The sequence below is a fragment of the Acipenser ruthenus genome, chromosome 14 (assembly GCF_902713425.1).
Source record: "Acipenser ruthenus chromosome 14, fAciRut3.2 maternal haplotype, whole genome shotgun sequence".
In the NCBI taxonomy this organism is placed as follows: Eukaryota; Metazoa; Chordata; class Actinopteri; order Acipenseriformes; family Acipenseridae; genus Acipenser; species Acipenser ruthenus.
In genome coordinates this window covers 31,969,358-31,997,270 of record NC_081202.1, presented here as the reverse complement: position 1 = coordinate 31,997,270, position 27,913 = coordinate 31,969,358, and the positions used below count along the sequence as shown (strand labels likewise).

The window sequence follows — 27,913 nt, the reverse complement described above, 5'->3', positions numbered from 1 at the left end:
TTCAGCCCATCTTGCTCATTTGGTTGTTAGTAGCTTATTGATCCCAGAATCTCATCAGGCAGCTTCTTGAAAGATCCCAGGGTGTCAGCTTCAACAACATTATTGGGGAGTTGGTTCCAGACCCTCACAATTCTCTGTGTAAAAGAGTGCCTCCTATTTTCTGTTCTGAATGCCCCTTTAGCTAATCTCCATTTGTGACCCCTTGTCCTTGTTTCTTTTTTCAGTTCGAAAAAGCCCCCTGGGTCGACACTGTCAATACCTTTTAGAATTTTGAATGCTTGCATCAGATCAGCGCGTAGTCTTCTTTGTTCAAGACTGAACAGATTCAATTCTTTTAGCCTGTCTGCATATGACATGCCTTTTAAACCCGGGATAATTCTGGTCACTTTTCTTTGCACTCTTTCTAGAGCAGCAATATCCTTTTTTAACGAGGTGACCAGAACTGAACACAATATTCTAGATGAGGTCTTACTAATGCATTGTAAAGTTTTAACATTACTTCCCTTGATTTAAATTCAATACTTTTCTCAATATATCCGAGCATCTTGTTGGTCTTTTTTATAGCTTGCCCACATTGTCCAGATGAAGACATTTCTGAGTCAACATAAACTCCTAGGTCTTTTTCAAAGATTCCTTCTTCAATTTCAGTATCTACCATATGATATTTATAATGCACATTTTTTGTGTAAAATATTAGAATAACAATTTCATATGCAAGGAAGTGTTTTGATGTTTTTATACTAAAGACATTTCTGAGTCAACATAAACTCCTAGGTCTTTTTCATAGATTCCTTCTTCAATTTCAGTATCTCCCATATGATATTTATAATACACATGACAGTGTAAAATATTAGAATAATAATTTCATATGCAAGGAAGCGTTTTGATGTTTTTATACTGTTTTGATGTCTCAAAAGTGCATTTTGTTTATAATACCGATAAATAAATGAATAGTGTAAGTAATCACATGGACAAAATTTAAATGAAACGCTGATGCATGCACAGATCTCAAAATAATGCAAAATCATGCAAATCCTTAATGATTTGAAGATACTGTTTCTGACATCTGAGCAACACATAAGTTCAGTATGACTTCAGTAACTGTTACACACAACAATACAAATGAGACTTTGCAAACCCCCTAAACCTGGGAGGAAGATGGTCCTGTTTTATTAATTGAAATCCTAAGCGGAGGCTGAACTAATGTTACTTGCACGCCTCCTGTGTTCCACATGCTGTACTCCCCCGGTCTGTAGTATGCTTCACTAAGGAAAAACAACCTCTTCTGGCAGCCAGGCAAATTATTCTTTATTCTAATTGTGCAGTTTACATTTATTTTCTCTTGTATGGGAAAGCAATTGTTTAAAGCAGAAGATTGTCTAAGCAAAGGGTGTACAAGGAAATCCCATAAGGCATGTGCAAATGCACAAAAACTGGACTGCTGTAGTATATATATATATATATATATATATATATATATATATATATATATATATATATGTGTGTGTGTGTTTTTCTATTCTTTTTCCTTTGTACATAAAAAAAAATGTTGTGGTTTCTGGAGCCTTTCCCCCTTTGGTGTTCCTTATTGCTGCAGACGGCACACAGACAGGACCCCCGGAATGCCAGGTAAGAGGGGTTACTTCCAGCGTCCAGACACCTTGCCTTTCCCTCCGCGGGGCCCTTTGGTGCTGCTGTAATTGGAGACGGTAAAAGACTGAGTTAAAGCTGCTGAATAATATTACATTAACATATTGAATTACATACTGCTTTGTAGTTTTCACTATTCAATAAAAATGGAAAAATGTGACATTTTGAAATCTAACATAAAATACTCTTATGGCTTCCGGTAGACTTTTGCGATATCATTTTGGAGTTTCTTTTACGTGATGTAAAATAAAAGTGCTGTTCATATTGTTCGTTTTTTTTTTTAATTATGTCTCAATCCGAAAATTCTAGGTGATGCAAAACCTTTGACCATAGCTTTATATTCTTCACCTTTGTACTTGAATAATCTGTATGATTTTAAGACATCAAACGAGAAGAGAAGAGTTTCGTCATAGTAATATAAAGAGGAAATACTAAAAGCTAGGAGTAACAGTCTTCATATTGCTACATATGTTATGGTGGCTTCTTATATGGTTATTATTCACGGTAATGTGCCCTGTACACACAGTTGTTATACACCGGTTATCATACATATGAAATGTTGAAGGAGTATTTGAATCTATTAATCCAACTAAACAGAAAAAAGAAGTGGCAGCACTGCCATTAAACACGTCAATCAGTTTTAAAACGAGGAATGCATTAATTTACTGTATTTGCCCTGGTAGTGAAGAGAATTATTTGAATATAACACTGTTTTGGTATAGACTATTACAGTAGGCTTTCTAATCTGAACCATGCTATCGTAATGACATGCAAGTGGATAGCAGCTGTAAACCAAGCAACAATATTACAATTCAGTAGCACTTGACATTGTTTCTCTAATTACTGTGTATTTAAATAGTAGTTACTTAGTAAATACACACGTACTACAACATCATTACAATGTTATTATGCACAGTTACAATGTACTTAAGAACATAAGAACATAATAAAGTTTACAAACGAGAGGAGGCCAGTCAGCCCATCTTGCTCGTTTGGTTGTTAGTAGCTTATTGATCCCAGAATCTCATCAAGCAGCTTCTTGAAGCTTCAGCTTCAACAACATTAGCTTCAACAGCTTCAACAACATTACTGGGGAGTTGGTTCCAGACCCTCGCAATTCTCTGTGTAAAAAAGTGCCTCCTATTTTCTGTTCTGAATGCCCCTTTATCTAATCTCCATTTGTGACCCCTGGTCCTTGTTTCTTTTTTCAGGTCAAAGAAGTCCCCTGGGTCGACATTGTCTGTACCTTTTAGGATTTTGAATGTTTGAATCAGATCGCCGCGTAGTCTTCTTTGTTCAAGACTTAATAGATTCAATTCTTTTAGCCTGTCTGCATACGACATGCCTTTTAAACCCGGGATAATTCTAGTTGCTCTTTTTTGCACTCTTTCTAGAGCAGCAATATCCTTTTTGTAACGAGGTGACCAGAACTGAACACAATATTCTAGGTGAGGTCTTACTAATGCATTGTAAAGTTTTAACATTACTTCCCTTGATTTAAATTCAACACTTTTCACAATATATCCGAGCATCTTGTTGGCATTTTTTATAGCTTCCCCACATTGTCTAGATGAAGATGCATTACTTAACGTGTAGCTCTTTTTGCATGATACATGTAAGCACACAATTGTATCACAAAAGGGTTAGGGTAAGGTATAGAGCTATGGTGAGGGTTAGGTAGAGGATTAGGGTTATATCATGCAAAAAGATGTAGACATTAAGTACATTATTATCAGTATTATGCATAGTTACAATGTGCTTAATGTGTAAACCTAACCCTAACCATTTTCTGATACAATTGTGTACTTATATATTGTGCAAATGGATGCAAAGATTAAGTATATTGTAACTCAGCATAATAACCTTGTAATTATGTATAAGTACACATGTATTGTAAACACACAGTCATTAGACACACTGTAAAGTTTTACCCACAATTCTATGCTGATTTATTTTTTATTGTTTTATAAATAAAATAATAAGTATCAAAAACATAAAGCAAAGACTGATCAAGGCATTTTTAGACTGGTACAGATTTCAATCCGAGTATATCTGTACTGGAAGAGATGGGAAGGGGAGGGGTGTTGATACTTGCTCTTTTTAAAATGCAAGAAACACCTTGACAGAGCATGATGATGTTCACTTGAACCTAATTGCATCCAAGATTTAAACAGCACCCTCAATCCGGCACATGAAAGAAATGAATGATTTCCCATCATCATCCACTGGCCGTGTTAATGAACTGTCTGGCTGGCATATTTTCAGCAGAGTCAGTACCAGCACGTCCCTTTGAAGGACCTGCTAAGTGGTGCAGAGCTGCACACGTGTCATCCTTGTAAAGAGTTCGAGATTATAAGTACAATACTGTGACTGAGGGTGCAGCTGTATGTGGGTAGTGTGTGCTGCTAGAATGCTTTACTGCCTGAGAAAGGGGCAATACAATGACCAGAACTGGGAGGCAGGCAGGGGGCTGGGAGGCACGGAGGGTAGAAGGCTGGAAGTCAGGGAGGTTGTGAGGCAGGGAGGCACAAAAAGGCTGGGAGGTCTGGCTGGGAAGCTGGGGAGGTGGGAGGCCTGGATGCTAGGAGGCTGGAAGGCAAGGATTGTGGGAAGCAAGGAGGCAGGGGGGCTGGAGTCTGGGAGGTCTGGAGGCTGGGAGGCTTGAAGGCCGGGAGGCTTGGAGGCTGAGAGGTCTGGATGCAGGGAGGCCTTGAGGCTGGGATGCAGAGAGGCCTGGATACTGAGAGGCAGGGAGGCTGGGACACAGGCTGGGAGGCTGGGCAGCTGGATCCCACAGTTATTCATATTATTTTATTTTTTTCAACTTTGGGTTTAAAAGACACCATAATCAGGTTACGCAAAAGCAGCAGCAAACAATAACAGGTGTTTTACTTACAACTTGCCCATCTGGTCATTGATGCGGGCTTGCAATTGGTTGATCTGAAAGCAATTGAGATTACAGCATGAGCCTGACTGAAAGTTCTCTGGTATAAATATCAGTACTGTATGATATCTGAAATCCATGAATTAATAAGACATCACTTAAAAACCTCTGGTATAGATAAAGTTAACCCAAGACACTACTTCAAATTTAGCACAGAGAGGAGAAGAGGACATAAATGCAAGCTGAGTAAAAGCAAGTTTAGAACAGAAGGTAGGAAGCACTTTTTTTACACAGAGAGAGTTATAAATGCATGGAATAGCCTACCAGGTGAAGTAGTAGGATCTAAAACACTGGGAACATTTTAAAAAAAAATACTCGACTGTGCTTTTAAATTAGATCCCTCTCCCCCGCCCCAATAGGGAAGAATGGTGTGCTAACAAGGGACAAGCCTTGATGGGCCAAATGGCCTTTTCTCATTCCCAAACTTTTCTTATGTTCTTACATTCTTAAACAGCTCAGCCAGTCGGGTGTCATGACCCACATTCTGTTGAAGGTTACATTGTGTATTTCAATCACGACTGCGATCACCACTTTAAAAAAGGAGGAAAAAATAGCGACCAAGCTGTAAATAAGCAGCCTCACATTGGCAGTCAGATGTCTGACCTCTTTACTGTACCTTCCCTACCCAAATAACCACGAGTACTGTGGTGCAAGCTACTTACATCATACTTCTGCCTTTTCATTTTATCGTTGAGATCAAACTTCTCAGCTTCCAGCTGCATTTGCCATTGCCACAGTTCAGTAGCCTTCTCCCTGGAGGAAATGAACAAACAAACAGCAAGCACTTAGCTATAGGAGCTGTCATTTCAGAGCAGTGTGAGCCCTTTCAGCTATGAGTGTGAGCTTAAAGCTGCACCTCCTTTCTAAGAAAATGAGTTATCTTCCAGTACAAATACATGCCTGGAAGCCCAGCCGTTGTAATGTGTGAGTGTGTGTGGGCAATATTGGCATGGCAGGGAGGGGGTTAAAATCCTCCCTGCCAGAACACAATGTGGCTGGGGAAGTGTTAATTGTAAAAAAGTTATGTTGGTGAAGGTTAGTGTTGGTGTTGGTGTGCGTGCTGTTCTATGCTGTGTTATATTGGAGAGCATACGTACAGCAGTTTTTGTTTAGACCATTTATTTTGGCCATTCTGCCTTTTTGTTTGTGTTTTGTTTTTGTAATAGCCGTGCGCAGTAACGCTTAAACCGCCAGCTTCTTGTGTCTGAGTCTCCCTGATGGAAACAGCCTTGCCAGGGACGCTACCCTGTCACAATGCCATACCTTGTTGGGTGGTTTTCAAAAACTGAATTAAAAAGCCACCTTTTAAAATCCCTGAATTGAGATCTAATATGGACCAATGTGCCTTTGTATATGAAGTGTCTCATCTCTGGAATTCATTGCCATTGAATATAAAAACAACCTCTTCACAATGCCTTTTTAAAATCACATAAAAATGTATTTAAAATCTGACTAGGTTTGCAAATCCTGTAAATACTGACTATGACCAGGATTATCTACAGTACATTGGAATTGTTTAGCTTTTTTTAATGATTTTATTTTGTATTACCATTTTTATGATTGTTTTCAGTGATGTTGTCCTGTTTGAATGATGTGTCTCTTTTTTACCATTTTCAGGACCCCCTTGGAAAATGAGATATACACTGATGTGCGAAAGTCTTAGACATGTTGCATTTTTCTACTCTGATGCATTATGAGCATCAATAATTTACTCAAAGCCTCCTCTAGTATTTTCTACTATTATAACAACCTTGACTTGCATAAAGAAGGAAAAATATTGAGTGAAATAGCTCGCATCACTTGATTTTCAAGGTGTGATATCCGAAGCATAATCAACAAGTACAGAGAAACATCATCTGTAATTGACAAACCCAGGACTGGAAGATCCAAAAAGCTGTCTAACAAGGATGAGCAATACTTGAAGATAATATCCTTAAGGAATAGAAAGAAGACAAGCTTTGAATTGACAACAGAACTAGCAGAAGACACAGGTGTCATTGTCCATCATATTGATTATGCTTTGGATCCACACCTTGAAAATCGAGTGATTCTGAAGAAACCCTTGACTCCAAAGAGCACCTTTTTCATAAAATGAAGGTTTGATATATTACTAGCAGTTTAAACCAAAGAGCGATCTTGACTCTTTCTTTTTTTGATTCAAAATAAGTTTGTAATTGGTAACCTTCCCACTGTAAATCCATTGTGCCACTGCAGTCCCCCTTGCTCTTGTACATTTAAACAGTTTTTAATGCAATTTGCTGCCCAACAAAATGAGCCCTCACATGACCAGATAGAGGCTGTATAGCAAATAAAATAAATTAGAATAAGTCTACCTGGTGTGCATTATTTGCTATATAGGTCTTCAATGTGCAGTTTTGAACGGCACACGTTACAGTAGACATGCTTTTTTCTCTCTTCGTTTTAAGACATGCTATTTGGTACTACCCAAGGTTAATTAAATCACTGTCTACAAGTTTGGACTTTGCTTAGTGTAGTGCCTTCACCTGGAGAGTGAAATTTTTCCCAGAACTTCAACCCCTTCTCTCTGTCATAAACTAACCAGCTGCTTCCCCTACTGAACTTTGACCTAGTGTAGTACCACTTTCTCTGAAAACTGTATATTAGAGATCTATGAAGCATTCATGGAGATTCTGTTAGCTACCATCAGTTTCTTGAAATGTGGTACAGTGCACTAAACTGTGTGCTACTGTAACAGGTAGTGTTGTGTGATACACTGCCGTTACAGATTCTGTCCCGTGTCGGTGAGCTGAGATGAAGTTAAAAGCTCTAAAACCATGAATGCAGACGGGCCTGGCTCTTTCGCATAGTGGCAGAACCTACTTGAGCTTATCTTCATTCAGGTTTTCAATATGCAGCACTTTGTGTCTGTCAGCCAGAATCTTCTTCTTCTTCTCTCTTTCGGTCTGCTTCTTGGCTCCCCGTCGCCCTTCAGCCTGCCCGAGGAAAACAGCGAGCATGGTCAAAATGAGGTAGCACCCAACTACATAAAAGCAAACACGACGGTAAGGAAATTAAATGACGGAAATATTTGTGTGTGAAGGAGTGCACACAGCAAGGATTTAAGCAGAATTTACCAAGTTTCCTTAATAATCAAAAAGTGACACTTTTATAGTTTAATCATTATCATTAGACACAATTACGAGGCCCCTAGGTATTGGCAGAAATGAAGCAGTAATTAGTTACCTGATCTCTGCGAGGGCATAGGACATGGCGCTGATGTGTCTTCATGGAGTATCTTGAATGCTTCTCAAATGCCTGTCTTATATATCTTGCCTAAACGTGTGTGTGAAGAAGCTTAGCCTCTCTTTGTGTTCCAACCAAGGTCAATCCCTTCATTACCCTTACATAATTTTTAACTACAAACATCCTTCTTTCTATAAATTGATACCTGCAATACTTTTTATTCAACCTATTTCCCTACATGATTTACTAATGCATTGAAAGAGAAATGAACAACTGTATATGAAAATAAAAATAAAATACTTCACAATAGAAATTGTTTAAGTGGTTATCTTATCTTGTCTATGTGGTTGCATTACATGCATGTTTGAGGGATTGCATACTTCCGGGTGAAAGTGAGATGTTCGGTTGACCGGTCAGTTTGTAAATTTAGTGTTCGTAACTTTTGACAAACCCACAGCTGAATCTGTACACATGCTTTATAATCCAAGCCTCACCTTCTGAAGGTAGCCTCCATACTGGAAAGAGATGTTGGAGAGCGCTTTTTTCTTTTTGGCATCGTCGTCGTACTTTTTCCTTTGTTCCTCTTCCTCCTTCCTCACCTTCTCGTCCTGCCGAACAAAAATATCCAGAATTGAATTATTTACAATGTACAGCTACGGCCAACAGATTTGCATAACCCTATAGAATTAACAAATTAACTGAAACCTGCTGAATAATGTTACGTTAACATATTGAATTGCATACCGCTTTGTAGTTTTCCATATACTTAACGAGAAACTGACAAAAATCGATTATGGCTTCTGGTAGACTTTTGCGATATTATTTTGTAGTTTCTTTGATTACATGATGTTAAATAAAATATCTAAATTAAGTTCATATTCTTGTTTTATTATTATTATGTCTCAATATATTCTAGGTGATGCAAAATAGCCATAGCCATAGCTGAAGGCACTTAGCATTTGCATTGATCAAAGTAAGTGTCCTATGCTTGTTTTAATTCTTCTACCACTCAAGTAGTCCAGAGTCCTGCAGGGTTCTGTTCTTAAGCCTCTCCTTTTTATTATTTACATACTGCCATTGGGAGAGGTTATATGGCAGCATGGGTTACATTTTCACTCCTATGCAGATGACACCCAAATTTATTTTAAAATTAATTCTATTACTGGAGCGGTTCTATCTACATGTTTGGCCAATGTAGAAGAGGGAATGTCAAGTAATTTTTTTAAAATTAAATGTTAACAAAACTGAGTTGCTGGTGGTAGGGTCTAAACCCCAGCATTACTCTCTCCCTGGGGTTTCTTGTTCTTTTAGTGATTGTTCCCTTAATGCTTTCTCAGTGGTCCGAAGTATAGGTGTTCAGTTCTTTCACCTAAAGAAAATCTCTAGAATGTGTCCTTTCCTCTCCTTTGGATGTTGAGATCCTTGTTCATGCCTTTGTCACTTCTCACTTAGATTATTGCAATACCCTTCCTGGTCTTCCTGCTCGCTCTATCAATTGTTTACAGTTGGTACAAAACACAGCAGCTGGAATCTTGACGGGCACTAGACAGACTGAACACATTACTCCTGTTCTTGCATGTTTGCATTGACTGCCTGTCTGTTCCTGTGTCACTTTCAAGATTCTGCTACAAGGCCCTACAAGAAAGGGTCTTTCTTAGCCCATACATCCCTGGGAGACAGCTTAGGTCTTCCAATTCTGGTCTTCTTAAATGCATTTCCCCAACGCCTATTACTCTTGGTGGGCACAACTTTAGTTGCATTGCCCCTTCCTTATGGAACACTCTGCCCAGCTGCATTCGAAATCCTACTTCAGTTTTCATCTTTCTTCTCTTTTTAGGCTTCCTAGGTTTTGAAATATGAACTGAGATTTTTTGTATCTTCTTTTTATGGTTTATCAACATATTTGTAAAATGCTGCTTTTATTTTGTTTGTGTTTAAGTTTACAACGTTTATAAATTAATTTGTATCTTGGACATGTTGATTGTGCAGCGCCTTGGGACACTTTGGTGTGAATGGTGCTATATTTGAGTTAAAGTTATTATTATTAAGTAACTATTTTGTGAATACACAGTAGAGTCACTCACCGCGACTCTCATCTGTCTCTCCTTCTCCTTGTCAGCTCTGATTCTTTGCTGCTCCGCTCTCTCAGTCCTGCGCTTCTCCTGCAGAACGAGAGAGAACACAACAGTTCAGTCAAGAATGTAGATTATTTATTAAAGCTTAGACTAGACAACACAACCACATTATACAGATTTTCATACTCGCCTTTTTAGGTACCTCGACCCATGAATGAGCCAGCAGATAAGTGGAGAGGCTGACCTCTCCACTTATCGAAAAGCAGGGGAGGAGGAGGCGAACTCTGTTGCACAGCGGGGGACGTAATGGATTGAGGTAAGATATTAATTCCCTTCCTTGGACGCGTTGCTTATCAAGGGACAAATAAGATATTAGCTATTTGATTGATGATTTGATCTGGTATTGGAAGTGCCTAAAATAAGCTTGGTATTTACATGATTTGATTAAAAATGAGTTTCCTGCCTGAACCACCGCTTTGATTAATTCAACATCTACTTTTAACCACTAATGCAGGTATCTAAGTTCAGTTCCACCCCACATCATTATGTCTCTTTTCAGTCACTTACCCCTCTTTTTTCATTCCATCAATGGTCAACCACAGGGAGTCTATTGTGTCACCCAAACAGTCAGGCAGTGGACCTTCAGACCCAGTGGGTTGAAGGCCAAATGTTTAATCTCATACTCCATATTCATCAAGTAAACTATCTTGTGGGGTTAGCTGCAAGGCGGAAGGATGCTTTTCAACTCAACTCAACCAACTCAGGAGACAGAGGAACAAGGAATTAATAAAGTGAGGTACGTTTCACCTTGTGTAGAAGAGATGTATGTTCTGTGTCTGCAACAACATTGTAATGCACTCCATGAAATTAAGAGTGTTTAGATATTGTTAGAAAACTGAGTGTAAGCAGAGTTCACACACACATACTCGCAGTTAGGTAAGACTGGCACTTGAGAGTGCAAGTGAGAAAGATTCTCTGAGAATCCTCTCCTGACTACAGACCATCGCTAAGGCTGTATGTTTTTCACAGTTATCACAGATTTCACGATGTCCATGAAATGTACCCATTGCCGTGTAATATGTAGTTCCCTGTAAAAATAGCCATTTCTGAAAGAATAGTATAAATATACATATCACCTAAAAATAATGCAAACACGACAAGTACAATACAAAAAATATATATACCATGCAGAGTATACCATGTAGTTCAACACAACAAGACAAGTACAATACAAAACAGTTTACTTAAAATATAAAAAAAATCAATATATGACCTTTCCAGAGGAACAGGGTTGAAGGCACTTGTCTGCTGAACAGTTTATGAACTACCTGCACATTGCAATAGCCACGGCAATGAGCGCTCGCGAGGATTATGTTAAAGGACGGGTGTTTTGGGAGAACGTTTTAAGACTGAGCAGTTTTTAATGAATCCATGAAGTCATTCGGTCGGAACAGCGGTGCTGAACTTACGATTCGTCCAATGAGAGCGAGCAGCTCCTCTTCCTCCTTCTTCCTCTGTATGAAGTGAGCCTCGATGAGAGACTGCAGCTCGTTCAGGTCCTTCTCCATGCGCTTCCGGTGGATATCCTGTGGACAGAGAACACTGAGACTGCGTCTCCATCTGCACTGTGAGACCAGTGTCAAACTGGGGCTGCACCAGTGGACCACCACATCATCAACTTATGGGAATATATTAAAAACAATTATGTGAATTAAAGAACACGCTTGGAAATTAGGCGTTCTGGTTTTCGTTCCACCCGAGTTCTCAATTACTTATCTGCACCAAGTATTTTCTTAAGTGGTCAACACTAACATTATTTCCAGATCTTTTAGCTATTGATGATTTAAAGATACCCAGAAAACCTGGATCATTGTGGCGCTCCAGGACCAGGGTTGGCCACCCCTGCTCCATGTAATCCAATCTGTGAGCACATGTTACACTCCAGGCGTATCAAAGCTCTCCTGCATGGATCCCGTCATTGTCAAAAATACATTTAGAAATGAATTCACCTGCCAGTCCCTTATAAAAGGGTATTTTTGTAGTTTTTCACATGCATAGTTTACCCTGGTTGCCTGGCTTAATATGCTTTACCATACCTCTGTGTGCTTTGCAATGCTTTCCTATGCTTTACCATACCTCTCTGTGCTTTGCAATGCTTTCCTATGCTTTACCATATCTCTCTGTACTTTGCAATGCTTTCCTATGCTTTACCATGCTTTCAATGTGTGTATTATATTGCTGTGGTTTTACTACAATACACTTTTATAAGGGATGTTCCCTATCAAGTATGAAATGTAACCATTACCCAATGGATATTTATGCTTAAAGACCATGAAAACCTGAATAGATATATCAAAGCTGCACACAGTGCCCGTGACGCAGTCGCGCCCGCCCTCTATGGCATAAAAGGACTGCTGACACAACATTGTCATCATTTTTCCTTTCACTGCTATACAGCAGCTGTTGCAGTCAATAAGGCCAGACGACTGGTTCACCACGGTGGACTTAACCATGGTTATGATAATAACCTAACGTTTCCCTGATTTGGTATCATACAAAGTGCTCTGTTCTGCCCACGTCTGTCTTTCTTTTTCTGCAGCCTGAGGTTTAACTTTATACTATGGAGTGCAAATATAGCAGGGATGGAAATAAAACTCCCATTGCATTGCAGTTTGATCCATTCCTGGTTTTACAAATGGGTTTAATAAGACACACCTGAGCTTGTTACCTATACACACTGGGGATTATGATACTCGTTGTAAAGCCTGGAATGGGTGAAACTGCTGTCTTGCACAATGTGTAGAATGTATTGTTAAGAATGTTCTATTCACACAGTCTGCAGATCCCCAGCCCCTATACAAAGAGGGCTTGTAAACAATATATATTGCCTGTTAGCTGAAGTATTATAATACTGTAGTACACTTTTAAATAAACATGCTTAAACCTGTACCAACAGCTCCATCCAGTGGTCAGTATACGTGCATGAAATATGGATGAAAGAACTGAGAACTGAGCATGTTCTACAGCACTGCTGTACATAGGTACAGGCAGCTATGGCCAAATGTTTTGCGTCACCTAGAATTTTAGGATTGAGACATGACTATATATATATATATATATACACTATATATAAGAACATAATTTAGATATTTTATTGCACAACATTATATTGCACAAGTCTACCTGAAGCCATACTAGTAGTACAGCATTTCATGTTAGATTTCAAAATGTCACATTTTTCAATTTTTGTCAGTTTTTCGTTAAGTATATGGAAAACTACAGAGCGGTATGTAATTCAATATGCTAACGTGACATTATTCAGCAGGTTTCATTCGACTTTATGAAGCAACATTAGTTAATTCTATAGGGTGCAAAACATTTGGCCAAAGTCTAGTCCCTATAGGGTGCACATTCTCAGAATGTGTTTAGTTTAGTCAGTATCGCACTTTGCTGTATTCTGACAGCAGTGCTGATTGAGTTCTGTAATGACCTGTGATTGATTACTGCATAATGCGCCAGTGCTCTGTGTATGGTGTGTTTGGGACTGAAGAATACGCTACTTTGAGTCTGTACGCTGTTTATTTTTACTCTATGGAATAAAACTTCAAAGTTATCATCAGCCCTTCCTTTCAAAAGAACCCACACAGGGTGAGCTACATCCAAAGCATACAACAAAACCGGACCAACCCTGGCATTCTACTAACTATTAATGCAGACCACCCAATTAACCAGCAAGCTGACATTAAAACCTGCATGTCAACAGTGTGGACCAACATTCCAGCTGATGAAACTTTGGGCTATGTAATGATATGAGATCCTAAATTCACTGGCAAGACACACAGATTCTTTGAGATGACGGTTTTGCGTTGAGTTCAGTCAATAGAAATCTATGATCACTTACATCAAAATCCACTTTATCTCCCTCAGGCATTTTGGGCGCTGAGATATTCGGCATAAACGCCCTAAGGAAGAAAATAGATTAGGGTTAACGGAGGGAACACAAAGCCACAAAGTGGCTTGGAACTTGGTTTCGTGAGACTAGGTTTCAGGACACTGCATAGCACCCCAAGGGAGACTTGGAGTTTGATACAGTAAAGTTGCCTCAATTAAGGTCTCCCTGTTCCTGAATAAGTGCTTTTGTGTTCCCTCAGCTTTAGATGTCAAGCTTCTTAACACAGTCAACTGAGTGGGAATAACAATATAACATTAAAGATCAAAGTATGTAGGAGTGTGTAATGATTCACTGTGTACCGATGAATCATGATGCTTTCTTTACATGACATCATATCGTAATAGAGGTATGAATCATCTGGATGGTGATACCAGACCAAAGGCACAGCATAGTTCAGTGTAGATCATCAAAGAGTTCTTGAAGAATATACAGTATGTGTTTTATACAGTAGTTGGTATAGAAACATACTCTCCTATCTTATTTAATGTTTGCCTTTCAACACAATGCCCCATCATTAAATGACCATTTTATCCTATTATCGATCCTTCAAGTAGCCAATCAAAACAATGACATGTATCGCAATGCATACATTGTGACCTGCGAATTGTGATACAGATTGCATTGTGAGATTAGTGTATTGTTATACCTCTAGCAGTATTTGAATACGACAAAATTAAATCTTCGATGTTATCCAGGGAGGTCAGCTCATGTCAGGGTGTTTTTTCCCATAGAAGCAATGTTAAAGCAAGCTTGCCCTTTAAGTACGATTCTATAGAAAAGAGATGTGCTGACAAGGCCCTACTTGAATATCAGGTATGTAATAATCTACAATAATTAGGGCTGTATTTTTTCACAGTAAAATTGGCTTCTTTCACAGCATTTCACAGTCTAAAAATAGGTATTTTACAATTAAACATGATATTGTGCAGCTCTATGCCGTGTGTTCAGTCATTTACCGGAGGCAAACTAAACCATCTGCCAGGTTCAAAATGCAGGGTAGCAGGTAGTGCGTCAATAAGGCAAACATTAGCTGTATTTATTTTTAAGTGATAAAATATGTATATTTATGGAATTTTCATGGGGAACTACATATTACATGGCAATGGGTACAATTCACAGAAAACATCAAATCTGTGCTAACCGTGAAAAAAAAATAGTCTTAACAATAATTGATGCTAAAGCAAAAAGCAAAAAAAAGAAAAAATGTGTAGGGTCTTCACAAAACACAGCTGAAAACATGCATGTACATATTATTATAAGGGTTATGTATTGAGAAAACTGTAATGTTAAAAAGCAACAAAATACATTTGAAACTGTTTTGTGCACCTCATTGTAAAGATAAAACAAAGTCAGCATAATTTTTATTTGTGGGACACATATGTCCCTTGCGCCTTAAATGGTTAAACGGCTTGGTACAGTATTTATGTTAATTTGACTGTAGAAGTACTTACTTAGGTTTGGGCTTTGCCTCATCTGTGGATAAAAAAAAAAAAACAAGAACAAAAAGAAAGGGTTTGTAGAGATCGAAGCAATGCACTGACTATTCAATACAGTAACAGCTTCAAAGATGTTGGTTAGGCTCACACCGATATTACAGAGGAAAACTGGGACTGCAGACTTCTTTATAATCCTAAATACTGAACCCTTTCACAAAGATCCAACAGAAACTGAACTGTGCACATAGTTTTGTTCTGAGACCTGAATGAACCTGCTGCAGGGGGAGGGGAGGGCAGTCACTGGAACAGCACAGTGCTTTACTATCCATTCTCCACACTGAAACCTGAATGAACCTGTTTGCAGAGGGAGGGGAGGGCAGTCACAGGAACAGCACAGTGCTTTACTATCCATTCTCCACACTGAAACCTGAATGAACCTGTTTGCAGAGGGAGGGGAGGGTAGTCACAGGAACAGCACAGTGCTTTACTATCCATTCTCCACACTGAGACCTGAATGAACCTATTTGCAGAGGGAGGGGAATGTATCATTGGAACAGCACAGTGCTTTACTACCCATTCTCCACACTGAAACCTGAATGAACCTATTTGCAGAGGGAGGGGAGGGCAGTCACTGGAACAGCACAGTGCTTTACTACCCATTCTCCACACTGAGACCTGAATGAACCTATTTGCAGAGGGAGGGGAGGGTATCACTGGAACAGCACAGTGCTCATGAAGATGGTGTTCAGAGTCTGGGGAAATGCTTTTTATCTACAGTATAACACGCTTCAACAAAACCTGCTACTACACATTTGAAATATACTTAGAATGTGATCTAAATTGAATTACTACAGGCTGAAACAGGAAATTAAGAGGAATTCCATCACTAATCAAAAGCTGTGTATTTTGTTGGTTGAAAATTGAGTTAACAGTGAAATCAATAAGTACCCACCTTCTTCAGCATCCGCTGTGACTATTCAAAATAGAAAAGGAAAAAAAATTAAAAAGTTACTCAAATAATACTCATGTATAAGACACTACCTCACACAAAATCAGCCTGCTGTTATAATATGAACACTATTACAATGTATTTACAATTCACTGTTAGAATAATTAATACTTTTAATGAATAGGGCTGTATTTTTGTCAAGGTAAAAAAATGCTAACTTCACAGCATTTCATGGTAGTCGGTATTTCAAGATATTTCACGATTAAACAAAATATTTATTAAAGCAGAAAAAAATAGCATTGTCAAATTCAAAATAGATCATTTTCTCTAGTTATTAACTTATTACACAACAAATGTTCCTAAATATTTCAATGGGGATTTCCACAGGAAATTACATATTACACAGCAATGAGTACATTTCACAGAAATCATGAAATCCATGATAACCGTGAAAAAATACACCCTATAATATTTGTAAGTAACACTATAAATGGTGTCTCTAATTACTGTGTATTTACATAGTACTTACTTAGTAAATACATGTCTATTTACACTGTTATTATATATAGTTACAATGTACTTAATGAGTAAATTTTATTGCATGATATAGCCCTAATCCTAACCTAACCCTAACTCTACCTCTAACTCTAACCCTGACCCTAACCGTAACTCTAATCCTAACCCTAAACCCCCTAACCCTAACACTAACCCTAACCCTTTTCTGATACAATTGTGTAATTACATATATAGTGCAAAAAGGTTTACACATTAAGCACATTGTAACCATGCATAATGATGTTTAAGTATGCAGTAAGCAGCTGTTTCTTCACTTGTTTTACTCTGAATGGTAAATTAGTCTGATCAACACCAATGACCCTCACTCTAGCGGCTTTCATTTCTGCTCACTTGGTACCATAAATACAACTAGTTTTAAGACACATGAAACTTTATTATGTTTTTAAACCTCAGAGATTTCAACTATTAAAAACAGGAAAACCTGCAGGAGCATTCGAGAAGCGGCTCATTTGAGCTCAAGCGGAGCCTGGGTTTATAACAGCTCTGGGTCTAAGTTCTTGCCTGACAAAACAAAACAAAAACCTTTACCTTCCTTCGGTGGTTCATCCTGAGGAGGAGCTGGTGCTGCAGGTCAAGAACACAAAGCAACACCATTCGGTAGCATTAGTTAACATACAGGTAGTGGGCAAAAAACGGAAACACCAATGTAAAGTCACTTAATAGGGCGTTGGGCCACTATGGTATCCCGCTCTGTGGAGTTCTCGGTGGACCGTTTTTAATTAAACTGGCTGCTCGCACCCCAGGTTGAAATTTGCAGTCAATTGATCTGCAGTTGCTCGCCTGTTTTGCCTTGCACTTCAAATTAATGCACAGATATCACAATCCTGGAGTATGCGCTTCCGCCCACTGTTGTCTATTTGCTGCTGATGTCTTTCCCTTGGAGTTCCATGCCGACATCACCTTAGACACCGTTGCTCGTGAAACATCAGCAAGTTGAGCTGTCTTGGTCACTGAAGCACCTGCCAAACACGCCCCAACAATCTCCCCTCTTTCAAAGTCACTGAGGTCTCCTCCTGCAGCCATGCTAGCCATAATTATAGGCAACCAGGCCTGTCCAGCATTTTTATACATGACTCTAAGCATGATGGGATGTTATTTGCTTAATTAACGCATTAGCCACACCTGTGTGGAAGCCCTTGCTTTCAATATACTTGGTGTCCCTCATTTACCCAAGTGTTTTTCCATTTTTTTGTCCACTTCCTGCAGTTAACCCAGTACTTTAATCACATAGCAAGGCGATCAATCAGGAATGCAATATTATCGTTTCTTTAGAAATATATATTATGTGCACGCAGGCCTTTTGTTAAATATATTCCATCTGCAGTGTTGGAATAAAAAATAAGTTCTGTTTCTGTGTTTGTTCACTTCACAGCAATATTGTTTGTGGTAAATGAAGCAAATAAGAATAATTGTTGTTTTTATTGTAAGAAGTTTGTGAAGGCAGTAGTTCAAAGTAACATGGAAGGCTGTAGTTAATGCATGCCCCATAAGTTAGCATTAAAGTGTGTACAGTATTTATTGAAAGTACACATGACTTCAAGGTAATGTTGCATTTTACTCACCCAAAATACATTTTACTGACATAGCGTCTAAATTGGAGAGTAAATTACTCAGAGACCTAAACCTTATCTGGAGCTCTGGTAATATGTTTATAAAATGAATATTTCTTTCTCGTCTAAAGATGCAAACTGGAATTTGTGCTAAACACCTTGACAAACCTGGCATTAGTATCGTCTTACATTTACAGTCAAGGCATGTTACCATGTAAAAATTACATGAGTGTAAAGCCACACTGGAATACGAGGAAAATGTGAGGCAGATCTTACCTGGAGGTGCCGGTTCTGGGGACACAAAACGAAACAAGAGGGTTAAAGAAAAGACCCATCGGATTGGGATTATCAGAGGTATATGATGGCTGCTTTTCTTAGACTCTGTGGAGAACAACAATCCACACAAAACCAAGCAGCTGTTTCTTTCACTTGTTTTACTCTGAATGGTAAATTAGCCCGATCAAACGCAATGACCCTCACCCTAGCGGTTTTCATTTCTGCTCACTTGGTACCATAAATACATATAGTTTTAAGACACGTGAAACTTTATTATGTTATTAAACCTCAGAGATTTCAACTATTAAAAACAGAAAAACCTGCAGGAGCATTCGAGAAGCGGCTCATGAGCACAAGCGAAGCCTGGGTTTATAACAGCTCTGGGTCTAAGTTCTTGCCTGACAAAACAAAAAAAACCCTTTACCTTCCTTCGGTGGTTCATCCTGAGGAGGAGATGGTGCTGCAGGTCAAGAACACAAAGCAACACCATACGGTAGCATTAGTTAACATAGTTAACCCAGTACTTTAATCACTTAGCAAGGCGATCAATCAGGAATGCAATATTATCGTTTCTTTATATTCCAGCTGCAGCAGAATAAAAAAAAAAAGCTATGTTTCTGTGTTTTTTCACTTCACAGCAATATTGTTTGTGGTCAATGAAGCAAATAAGAATAATTGTTGTTTTTATTGTAATAAGTTTGTGAAGGCTGTAGTTAATTCATGCCCCAAAATTTAGCATTAAAGTACGTACAGTATTTATTGAAAGTACTCATGACTAAGGTAACGTTGCATTTTACTCATATAGTGTCTAAATTGGAGAGTAAATTACTCAGTGCCCCAAACCTTATCTGGAGCTCTGGTAATATGTTGATAAAATTAATATTTCTTTCACGTCTAAAGATGCAAACTGGAATTTGGGCTAAGCACCTTGACAAACCTGGCATTAGTATCGTCTTACATTTACAGTCAAGGCATGTTACCATGTAAAAATTACATGAGTGTAAAGCCACACTGGAATACGAGGAAAATGTGAGGCAGATCTTACCTGGAGGTGCCGGTTCTGGGGACACAAAACGAAACAAGAGGGTTAAAGAAAAGACCCATCGGATTGGGATTATCAGAGGTATATTTACACACAGCATGTGTGTGTCGCAGTAAATAGCTAAAGAACCACACAGAAACACACCACCGCTTTGACACTAGAAAGCCGTACAAATCCACGATTGCAACGTAACAGTGCAGCTATTAAGACTATGGCAAATTATGGATGATAAATCTAGATTTCATTTCATACCTTTTCAATATCATATTCTTTGTCATTAACTGTTGTTGTTTCTGCTTACTGGTAATTATTTACCGGGATTACTAACTATTAGACCTGCAGGAAGCGATTATTCGATTATTCAGATTGAGCTCTCCACAGAAATCAGGTGCTGACAGTCAGGGGAAGGTCACTGGTGTCGATCGGGCTGATTCACCATTCACAGTGAAACAAGTGAAGAAACAGCTGCTTGGGTTGTGATGCTTGCTGCTTTTCTTAGAAATCCACACAAACCCAAGCTGCTGTTTCTTCACTCGTTTCAGTCTGAGTGGTAAATTAGCCCGATTTGAATAATCGATTAATCGGTTTGTGCAGCTCTAACTGATGTCCTTTATTCAGCCACGGGGGCTGCTTCTGAAAAGCCTCCGAAAAGCTGCATTTCTGAAGCGAGGTGGTTTTAAAAAAAAAAAATTATCGACTGTAATTTCTGCTTACTCTGTAACATAAATGCAAATAGTTTTAAGAGACATGAAACTTTCTTCTTCTTTTTTTGTTTTTTTTAATTTGGAATCTGCAATTATTTTTTTTTCATTTTCTCACCAATTTGGAAAGAAAGCCCAATTATTTCGGGGGCTCACCGCTGCCACCCCCGTACTGACTCAGGAGAGACGAAGACGGACACACGCATCCTCCGGAACGTGTGCTGTCGGAGGACCACGCAGCTCTGGGCAACTTACAGGCAGGCACGCAGGCGTCCGGGGGTCTACAGGAGTCGCTGGTGCGTGGTGAGCTGAGGGCACCCTGGCCGACTTAAGCCCTCCCTACCCAGGCGGCGCTCGGCCAATTGTGCGCTGCCTCTTGGGAACTCCCGTCCGTGGTCGGCAGTGGAATAGCCTGGACTCGAACGGGCGATCTCCAGGCTATAGGGTGCATCCTGCACTCCATGCAGAGTGCTTATTCTGTTTTTAAAGTTCAACTACTAAAAACCTGCTGGAGCATTCAAGAAGTTCCTTGTCAGCTCAAGCAAGCTTGTGTTTATAACGGCTCTGGCTCTAAGTTCTTGCTTGACAAAAAAAAGAAAATCCTTTACCTTCCTGCAGTGGTTCTTCCTGAGCAGGAGCTGGTGCTGCAGGTCACCAAGAACAAAAGAAAAACAACAGTAGCTTTAGTTACCATAGTTACCCTAAACTATTTCTTTAATCACAGCACAGAAACCAGGACCAGAGGACACACAGTTAGAAATTAAGTGGAGACAGACTTAGGACAGAGAGAAGAAGACACTTCTTCACACAGAGTGGTGAGGGTATGGAATGGGCTACCTAGGGTTACCAAGTCATGTTATTGACGCTAAATCACTGGGATCCTTTCAGACCTAACTTGATAAAGTTCTAAGATCAATCAGCTACTGAGAACCGAATGAGCTAACCGATGGGCTGAGTGGCCTCCTCTCGTTCGTTCATTAGCCACAGGGCAGTACCTACAAATTCTGAAGTGCTCTAAAATATATTAAAAAATTCTAATTTTTCCAATTTTTGAAAAGAGAAGCCTGGGGAGCGTTAATGCAGCGTGGCCATGGAGATGACAGCAACCTCTTCTTCAGCTAGTGTGGATTTCAAATTGAAAACTCAGTGACTTGGTTTATAAAGCCAATGTAAAAATGACAGGACAATCGAAGAAAGGGTATTCAATATAATTACTTTGTAATTTTTACTACGTCTTGAAATTGTAGATTTCTTTCTGTTTTAACTGACATGTGAAGCACTTTAAGATACTGTGGTATGAAAGGCTCTATATAAATAAAATACATTGAAATGAATACTCTGAAGAATAGAATTCACAAGGCAAGGGGCATTACATCAGAAAGCCTTCAAGGAGACTTGTATATCTCAACTGCATGTGTGGAAATCAGATCGCTTATATACATGCGCATTTAGAGTATGTGTTGGCTGTTTTTTAATATGTTTTTAAATGTTCTGAGCAGGGCTATATGTTTAAATAATACATTCCAGAATATATATATATATATATATATATATATATATATATATATATATATATATATATATATATATATATATACAGACGTGCTCAAATTTGTTGGTACCCTTATAGCTCATTGAAATAATGCTTCATTCCTCCTGAAAAGTGATGAAATTAAAAGCTATTTTATCATGTATACTTGCATGCCTTTGGTATGTCATAGAATAAAGCAAAGAAGCTGTGAAAAGAGATGAATTATTGCTTATTCTACAAAGATATTCTAAAATGGCCTGGACACATTTGTTGGTACCCCTTAGAAAAGATAATTAATAATTGGATTATAGTGATATTTCAAACTAATTAGTTTCTTTGATTAGTATCAAACATGTCTCCAATCTTGTAATCAGTCATTCAGCCTATTTAAATGGAGAAAAGTAGTCACTGTGCTGTTTGGTATCATTGTGTGCACCACACTGAACATGGACCAGAGAAAGCAAAGGAGAGAGTTGTCTGAGGAGATCAGAAAGAAAATAATAGACAAGCATGGTAAAGATAAAGGCTACAAGACCATCTCCAAGCAGCTTGATGTTCCTGTGACAACAGTTGCAAATATTATTAAGGAGTTTAAGGTCCATGGAACTGTAGCCAACCTCCCTGGGCACGTCCGCAAGAGGAAAATCGACCCCAGATTGAACAGAAGGACAGTGCGAATGGTCGAAAAAGAACCAAGGATAACTGCCAAAGAGATACAAGCTGAACTCCAAGGTGAAGGTACGTCAGTTTCTGATCATACCATCCGTCGCTTTTTGAGCGAAAGTGGGCTCCATGGAAGAAGACCCAGGAGGACTCCACTTTTGACAGAAAAACATGAAAAAGCCAGACTGGAATTTGCTAAAATGCATATTGACAAGCCACAATCCTTCTGGGAGAATGTCCTTTGGACAGATGAGTCAAAACTGGAGCTTTTTGGCAAGTCACATCAGCTCTATGTTCACAGACGAAAAAATGAAGCTTTCAAAGAAAAGAACACCATACCTACAGTGAAACATGGAGGAGGCTCGGTTATGTTTTGGGGCTGCTTTGCTGCTCCTGGCACAGGGTGCCTTGAATCTGTGCAGGGCACAATGAAATCTCAAGACTATCAAGGCATTCTGGAGCGAAACGTACTGCCCAGTGTCAGAAAGCTCTGTCTCAGTCGCAGGTCATGGGTCCTCCAACAGGATAATGACCCAAAACACACAGCTAAAAGCACCCAAGAATGGATAAGAACAAAACATTGGACTATTCTGAAGTGGCCTTCTATGAGTCCTGATCTGAATCCTATCGAACATCTATGGAAAGAGCTGAAACTTGCAGTCTGGAGAAGGCACCCATCAAACCTGAGACAGCTGGAGCAGTTTGCTCAGGAAGAGTGGGCCAAACTACCTGTTAACAGGTGCAGAAGTCTCATTGAGAGCTACAGAAAACGTTTGATTGCAGTGATTGCCTCTAAAGGTTGTGCAACAAAATATTAGGTTAGCGGTCCCATCATTTTTGTCCATGCCATTTTCATTTGTTTTATTATTTACAATATTATGTTGAATAAAAAATCAAAAGCAAAGTCTGATTTCTATTAAATATGGAATAAACAATGGTGGATGCCAATTACTTTTGTCAGTTTCAAGTTATTTCAGAGGAAATTGTGCATTCTTCGTTTTTTGTGGAGGGGTACCAACAAATTTGAGCACGTCTGTATATATATATATATATATATATATATATATATATATATATATATATATATATATACTGTATATATCAGTATATTTCACATAGAGCAGGCCCTTTAAAGAAACATTAAGTCACTAATCAGTTGGTATATTGCAGCCACCGTGACACAGTTTTACATAGAAATTAAATTATAATAATCTGTGTTTTTATGAATAATAACAATAATTCAAGTGCGTACCTTCTGTTTCTTCTCAGAACAAATGAAGGGAAAAGAAAAAAGGCTTAATAATTCAAATACAATCCATCAATGTTTAAAAACTGACTGACTGGAAGCAGAAAGCTTCAGATTACTATAAACCACTCAGTATCCACGCATCATTTCGTTTCGCAATTTTCAAGAAACTCAACCTACATTTATTTCAGCAGTAATAGACCAGCAGTAAGGCCAGTCCACACTGAAACGATTAAAACTCAAGTTTGTTGGCAATGCTGTAGGGGAACTTTGTTGGGAGCAAAATCTGTCAAGTTTATGTGTCCACACTGTAGGGTGAAACTGTGTTGGAAATATCACATGAGAGTAAAATGTATTGGTAATGTTAAACTAGTTTACTGGAGGTGACTTTGGTATAAGTTGATTGGAGAGAGAAAGCATGTGCAGAAATGTATGGAGTATGATCAACAATTAACCACAGTAACCTCTCCCATTATGAAAAAGGTCACCCAAGGTCAAATAATTCACGCTGCAATATGCCCTACGGTTACCAGATTTCCAGTCTGAAAAAAAAAACGGGAAACAATTCTCATTTATCACACACTACCCTATGCAGTATTTTTTCTTAAATCTCTGGTCAGCAACTTTTTTTCTGCTAGAGTTGTGTGTTGTTTGTTGTGGGGGGCTTACTCTGCTTAATCTACATCAGTGAGTAATTCAGCTATGTGGGGTATGATTGGAATTCCTTTCAGTCTGGCGGCTCGCACTGGTATCGCTCTCTGTTGCTGGTGTTAATGAGCGTGTGTTTCCTTTAATAACCATCCAGTTATCACAGGAAATATCAACTGGGTGAGCCCATTGAAAAAATTGATTACCATTTATTATATAGAGCTATGGCCAAAAGTTTTGCATCACCCCATAGAGTTAACACATTTTGCTTCATAAAGTCAAATTAAACCTGCTGAATAAATGTTACGTTAACATTGAATTACATACCACTTTGTAGTTAACGAAAAACTGACAAAAATTTAAAAATGTAACATTTCGAAATGAACATGAAATACTATACTACAATGATGGCTTCCAGTAGACTTTTGCGATATCATTTTGTAGTTTTTGTGATTTCATGATGTTAAATAAAATCAAAATTATGTTCATATAGTTTTAAAAAAAGATGTATGTCTCAATCCTAAAATTCTAGGTATATATATATATATATATATATATATATATATATATATATATATATATATATATATATTTAGCAGACACCCTTATCCAGGGCGACTTACAACTATTACAAGTTACCACATTGCAAGGTATTGTATTAAAAAATATCACATTACAGGTTATCACATTATAAAATATCACATTACAGAATAACATACAAATAAGAGCAGATATGAAAGTACAATAAAATCAATTTGAGTAAGAGCAAAATAAGGCATATACAGTTGTAGTCAAAAGTTTACATACCCCAATGGAAATCTATAATTTCTAGAAATTTCTCAAAAACAAATAATTATAGGATAGGAAAAACCTTTTGTAGCAAAAGTTTTGCTTTTGTAGATGAGGGGGAAAAAGTTACAAGAAATAGATGTCTACAATTATTTATTTAAGCATTTTTTTGAATTTTTTTCCAAAAACGGTAATTCAAAAGTATTCATACCCTGACGAGGAAAATTAAATTAATAGCTAGTTTATTAGCTTTTAATTTAATTTTAAAGGCACCTTTTGCAATCATAACCTCAATCAAAACGATTAAGATATTTGTCAATGAGCTTTAGTGATTTTTGACCATTCTTCAACATATAATTGTTCCAGTTCATTCAAATTCCGAGGACTTCTCTTGTGCACAACCTTCTTCAACTCATACCAAAGATTATCAATCGGATTTAGATCGGGAGTTTGACTAGGCCATTCCAGAACCTTGATTTTATTCTTCTTTATCCATTCTGAAGTAGATTTTGATGTGTGCTTTGGATCGTTGTTGTGTTGGAACGTCCAGTTGCACTTTAAACCAAGTTTTGTAGCAGAGGGTTTCAGATGATTGGCCAATATCTTTTGGTTTCACAAACTTTAAGCAGTTTTCCTAAGAGTGGCTTTTTCCTTGGCCTGCGACCATTGAGACCTTCACCATGCAATACTCGACATATGGTTGAAATGAAAACCCCAGTCCCACTTGCAGTAAATTCACTTTGAATATTTTTGGCAGTCAATCTAGGGCTGTTATTAACCTTCCTCACAAAAATTCTACTTGTTCTAGTTAAAGAACCTTCTTTCTTCCAGACCAAGGGAGTGTTGTGACAGTACCATGAGTCTTGTACTTCTTGATAATAGAAACGATAGATAAAATTAGGATACTCAAATACTTGGAAATCTTCTTGTATCCTTCTCCAGCTTTATGATAATAAATACGTTTCTGCCTTTGCTCTTTACTTTTTCCAATATTGACGTATTGGTAATCAGCAATCATCCTATGCTTAACCCTTTTATACTCTCTAAGAATGTTCACCTACAATCCAGCATTTTTTGGACTTCTAGAATGAGGTTCTGCATTATCATATTGAAATTTCTAGCACCTTGTAGACAATTCAATCATAGCATCAAAGGGTACGGATACTTCTGAATGAGCATTTTTGGGAGTTTCGCAATAATTGTAGACATCTATTTCTTGTAACTTTTTTCCTCATCCACTAAAGCAAAACTTTTGCTACAAAAGATTTTTCCAAAAATTCTTTGTTTTAGAGAAATTTCTAGAAATTTTAATCTGTTTCAATAAATGAATTGTATCATATTGCTTTCCACATGTCTGATGCCAGGGTTTCTTGCAAATTTAACTTGAGACTCCGTGAAACAAGGCCCTTACCTTCCTCAGCAGGAGCTTCCACTGGGGCTAAGCAGAAAAACACAGTCAGGAACTACAGCCACAAACTGCACTGAAAACCATGTGTGTTTATATTGAGAGAATCGCATTCAGGAGTAAACACTTACCTTCCTCCTCCCTGCAAGGAGAGAATACAAAGAACACATAAGCATTGTAAGGCATATAATGTATGCCTGTGTTTATTCACTGCTCTCCCATTTATTGATTGATTGATTGCATGCATATAATGCATTTAAAAGTGTGTGTTTTCTAAACAATATTATACACCGGGCTCTGCTCCCCCATTGTTTTCTATTAAGATCAGCTGTACTGTTACTGCTCAATAGTATTAAATGTAAGGCTCTCCATACATTTACTAACCACAAAGAATGTATGATATGCTGCCCTCCCATTTTGCCAAAATGTCTCCATTGAAATGCAGGGATGGCAATAAGACTTCCATTGCATAGTGTTTTGATCCATTCCTGGTTCTGCTATGAGTTTAATAAGACACACCTGAGCTTGTTACCTATACACTGTGGCTAATTAAGCTCTTAGTAAAACCTGGAATGGGTGAAACAGCTGTGCAATAGGAGTCTTATATCCATCCCTTTTTTATCATTTCAGGGGGTCGGTTTCCCGCTTTATAAAAACCCAATGATTTTGAATGAGTGTAATTTTGGAATAGCTCTAACACATGTATAAAAAGTAGATGCAATAACATTGAATAAACTTACTGAACTTCCTCCACTGCTTCTTCCATGTCGGCCATCTTTATATCTTACCTTTTAAAACACAGAGACAGGAAAGCAGATTGTTTAAATTGTAAGATACATTTATCAACTGATAAAAAGTGCAAAAAAGCTTATCAAGTATATAGTGTCACTCATATTAAAATGCTGTATTACGGTTCTAACCCCAAACTCTCAAACAGAATGGCAGCAGAGTGAATAACCCTTTCCCCTTGCCAGTCCACCAGGAGAGCTTGGGACAGTTCAAGTCACACCCAATGCATTCTGGTAAGTGTAGTCCTGCTGTGAAAGGTACCTGAGACAGGTAAAATATACCAGAATGCATTGTGTTGTGAGTTGAAAAGCCTGAACTGCCCCAAACTGTCCCGGTGAACATGGAGTCATATGGTAACCCTTGTGTTACTAGATTTCCAGAGTGAAAAACAGGGATATATATTTTTTTCAATTCACTGATGCTGTAGCAACTCAAAGGCGGCAAAATAACTGTATATAATGACACAATCAGAATTTAAAAGTTACCA

General features: G+C 38.3%; 1 protein-coding gene across 1 annotated transcript; it reads right to left on the bottom strand.

Annotated features, from left to right (window-relative positions):
- Positions 1-1,283: 1,283 nt before the first annotated feature.
- LOC117419605 (troponin T, cardiac muscle-like) lies at positions 1,284-26,669 on the bottom strand. The gene is made up of 16 exons (XM_034032509.3): positions 26,644-26,669; positions 20,964-20,999; positions 19,658-19,672; positions 19,037-19,072; positions 18,613-18,627; positions 17,315-17,350; positions 16,214-16,234; positions 15,277-15,298; positions 13,775-13,835; positions 11,343-11,459; positions 9,883-9,960; positions 8,293-8,406; positions 7,436-7,548; positions 5,257-5,347; positions 4,547-4,590; positions 1,284-1,694 (listed from the first exon to the last, which is right to left on the bottom strand). The coding sequence occupies exons 9-16, from the start codon at positions 13,826-13,828 to the stop codon at positions 1,640-1,642; spliced, it is 666 nt and encodes a 221-aa protein (XP_033888400.2). The 5' UTR covers positions 13,829-13,835; positions 15,277-15,298; positions 16,214-16,234; positions 17,315-17,350; positions 18,613-18,627; positions 19,037-19,072; positions 19,658-19,672; positions 20,964-20,999; positions 26,644-26,669; the 3' UTR covers positions 1,284-1,639.
- Positions 26,670-27,913: the final 1,244 nt, after the last annotated feature.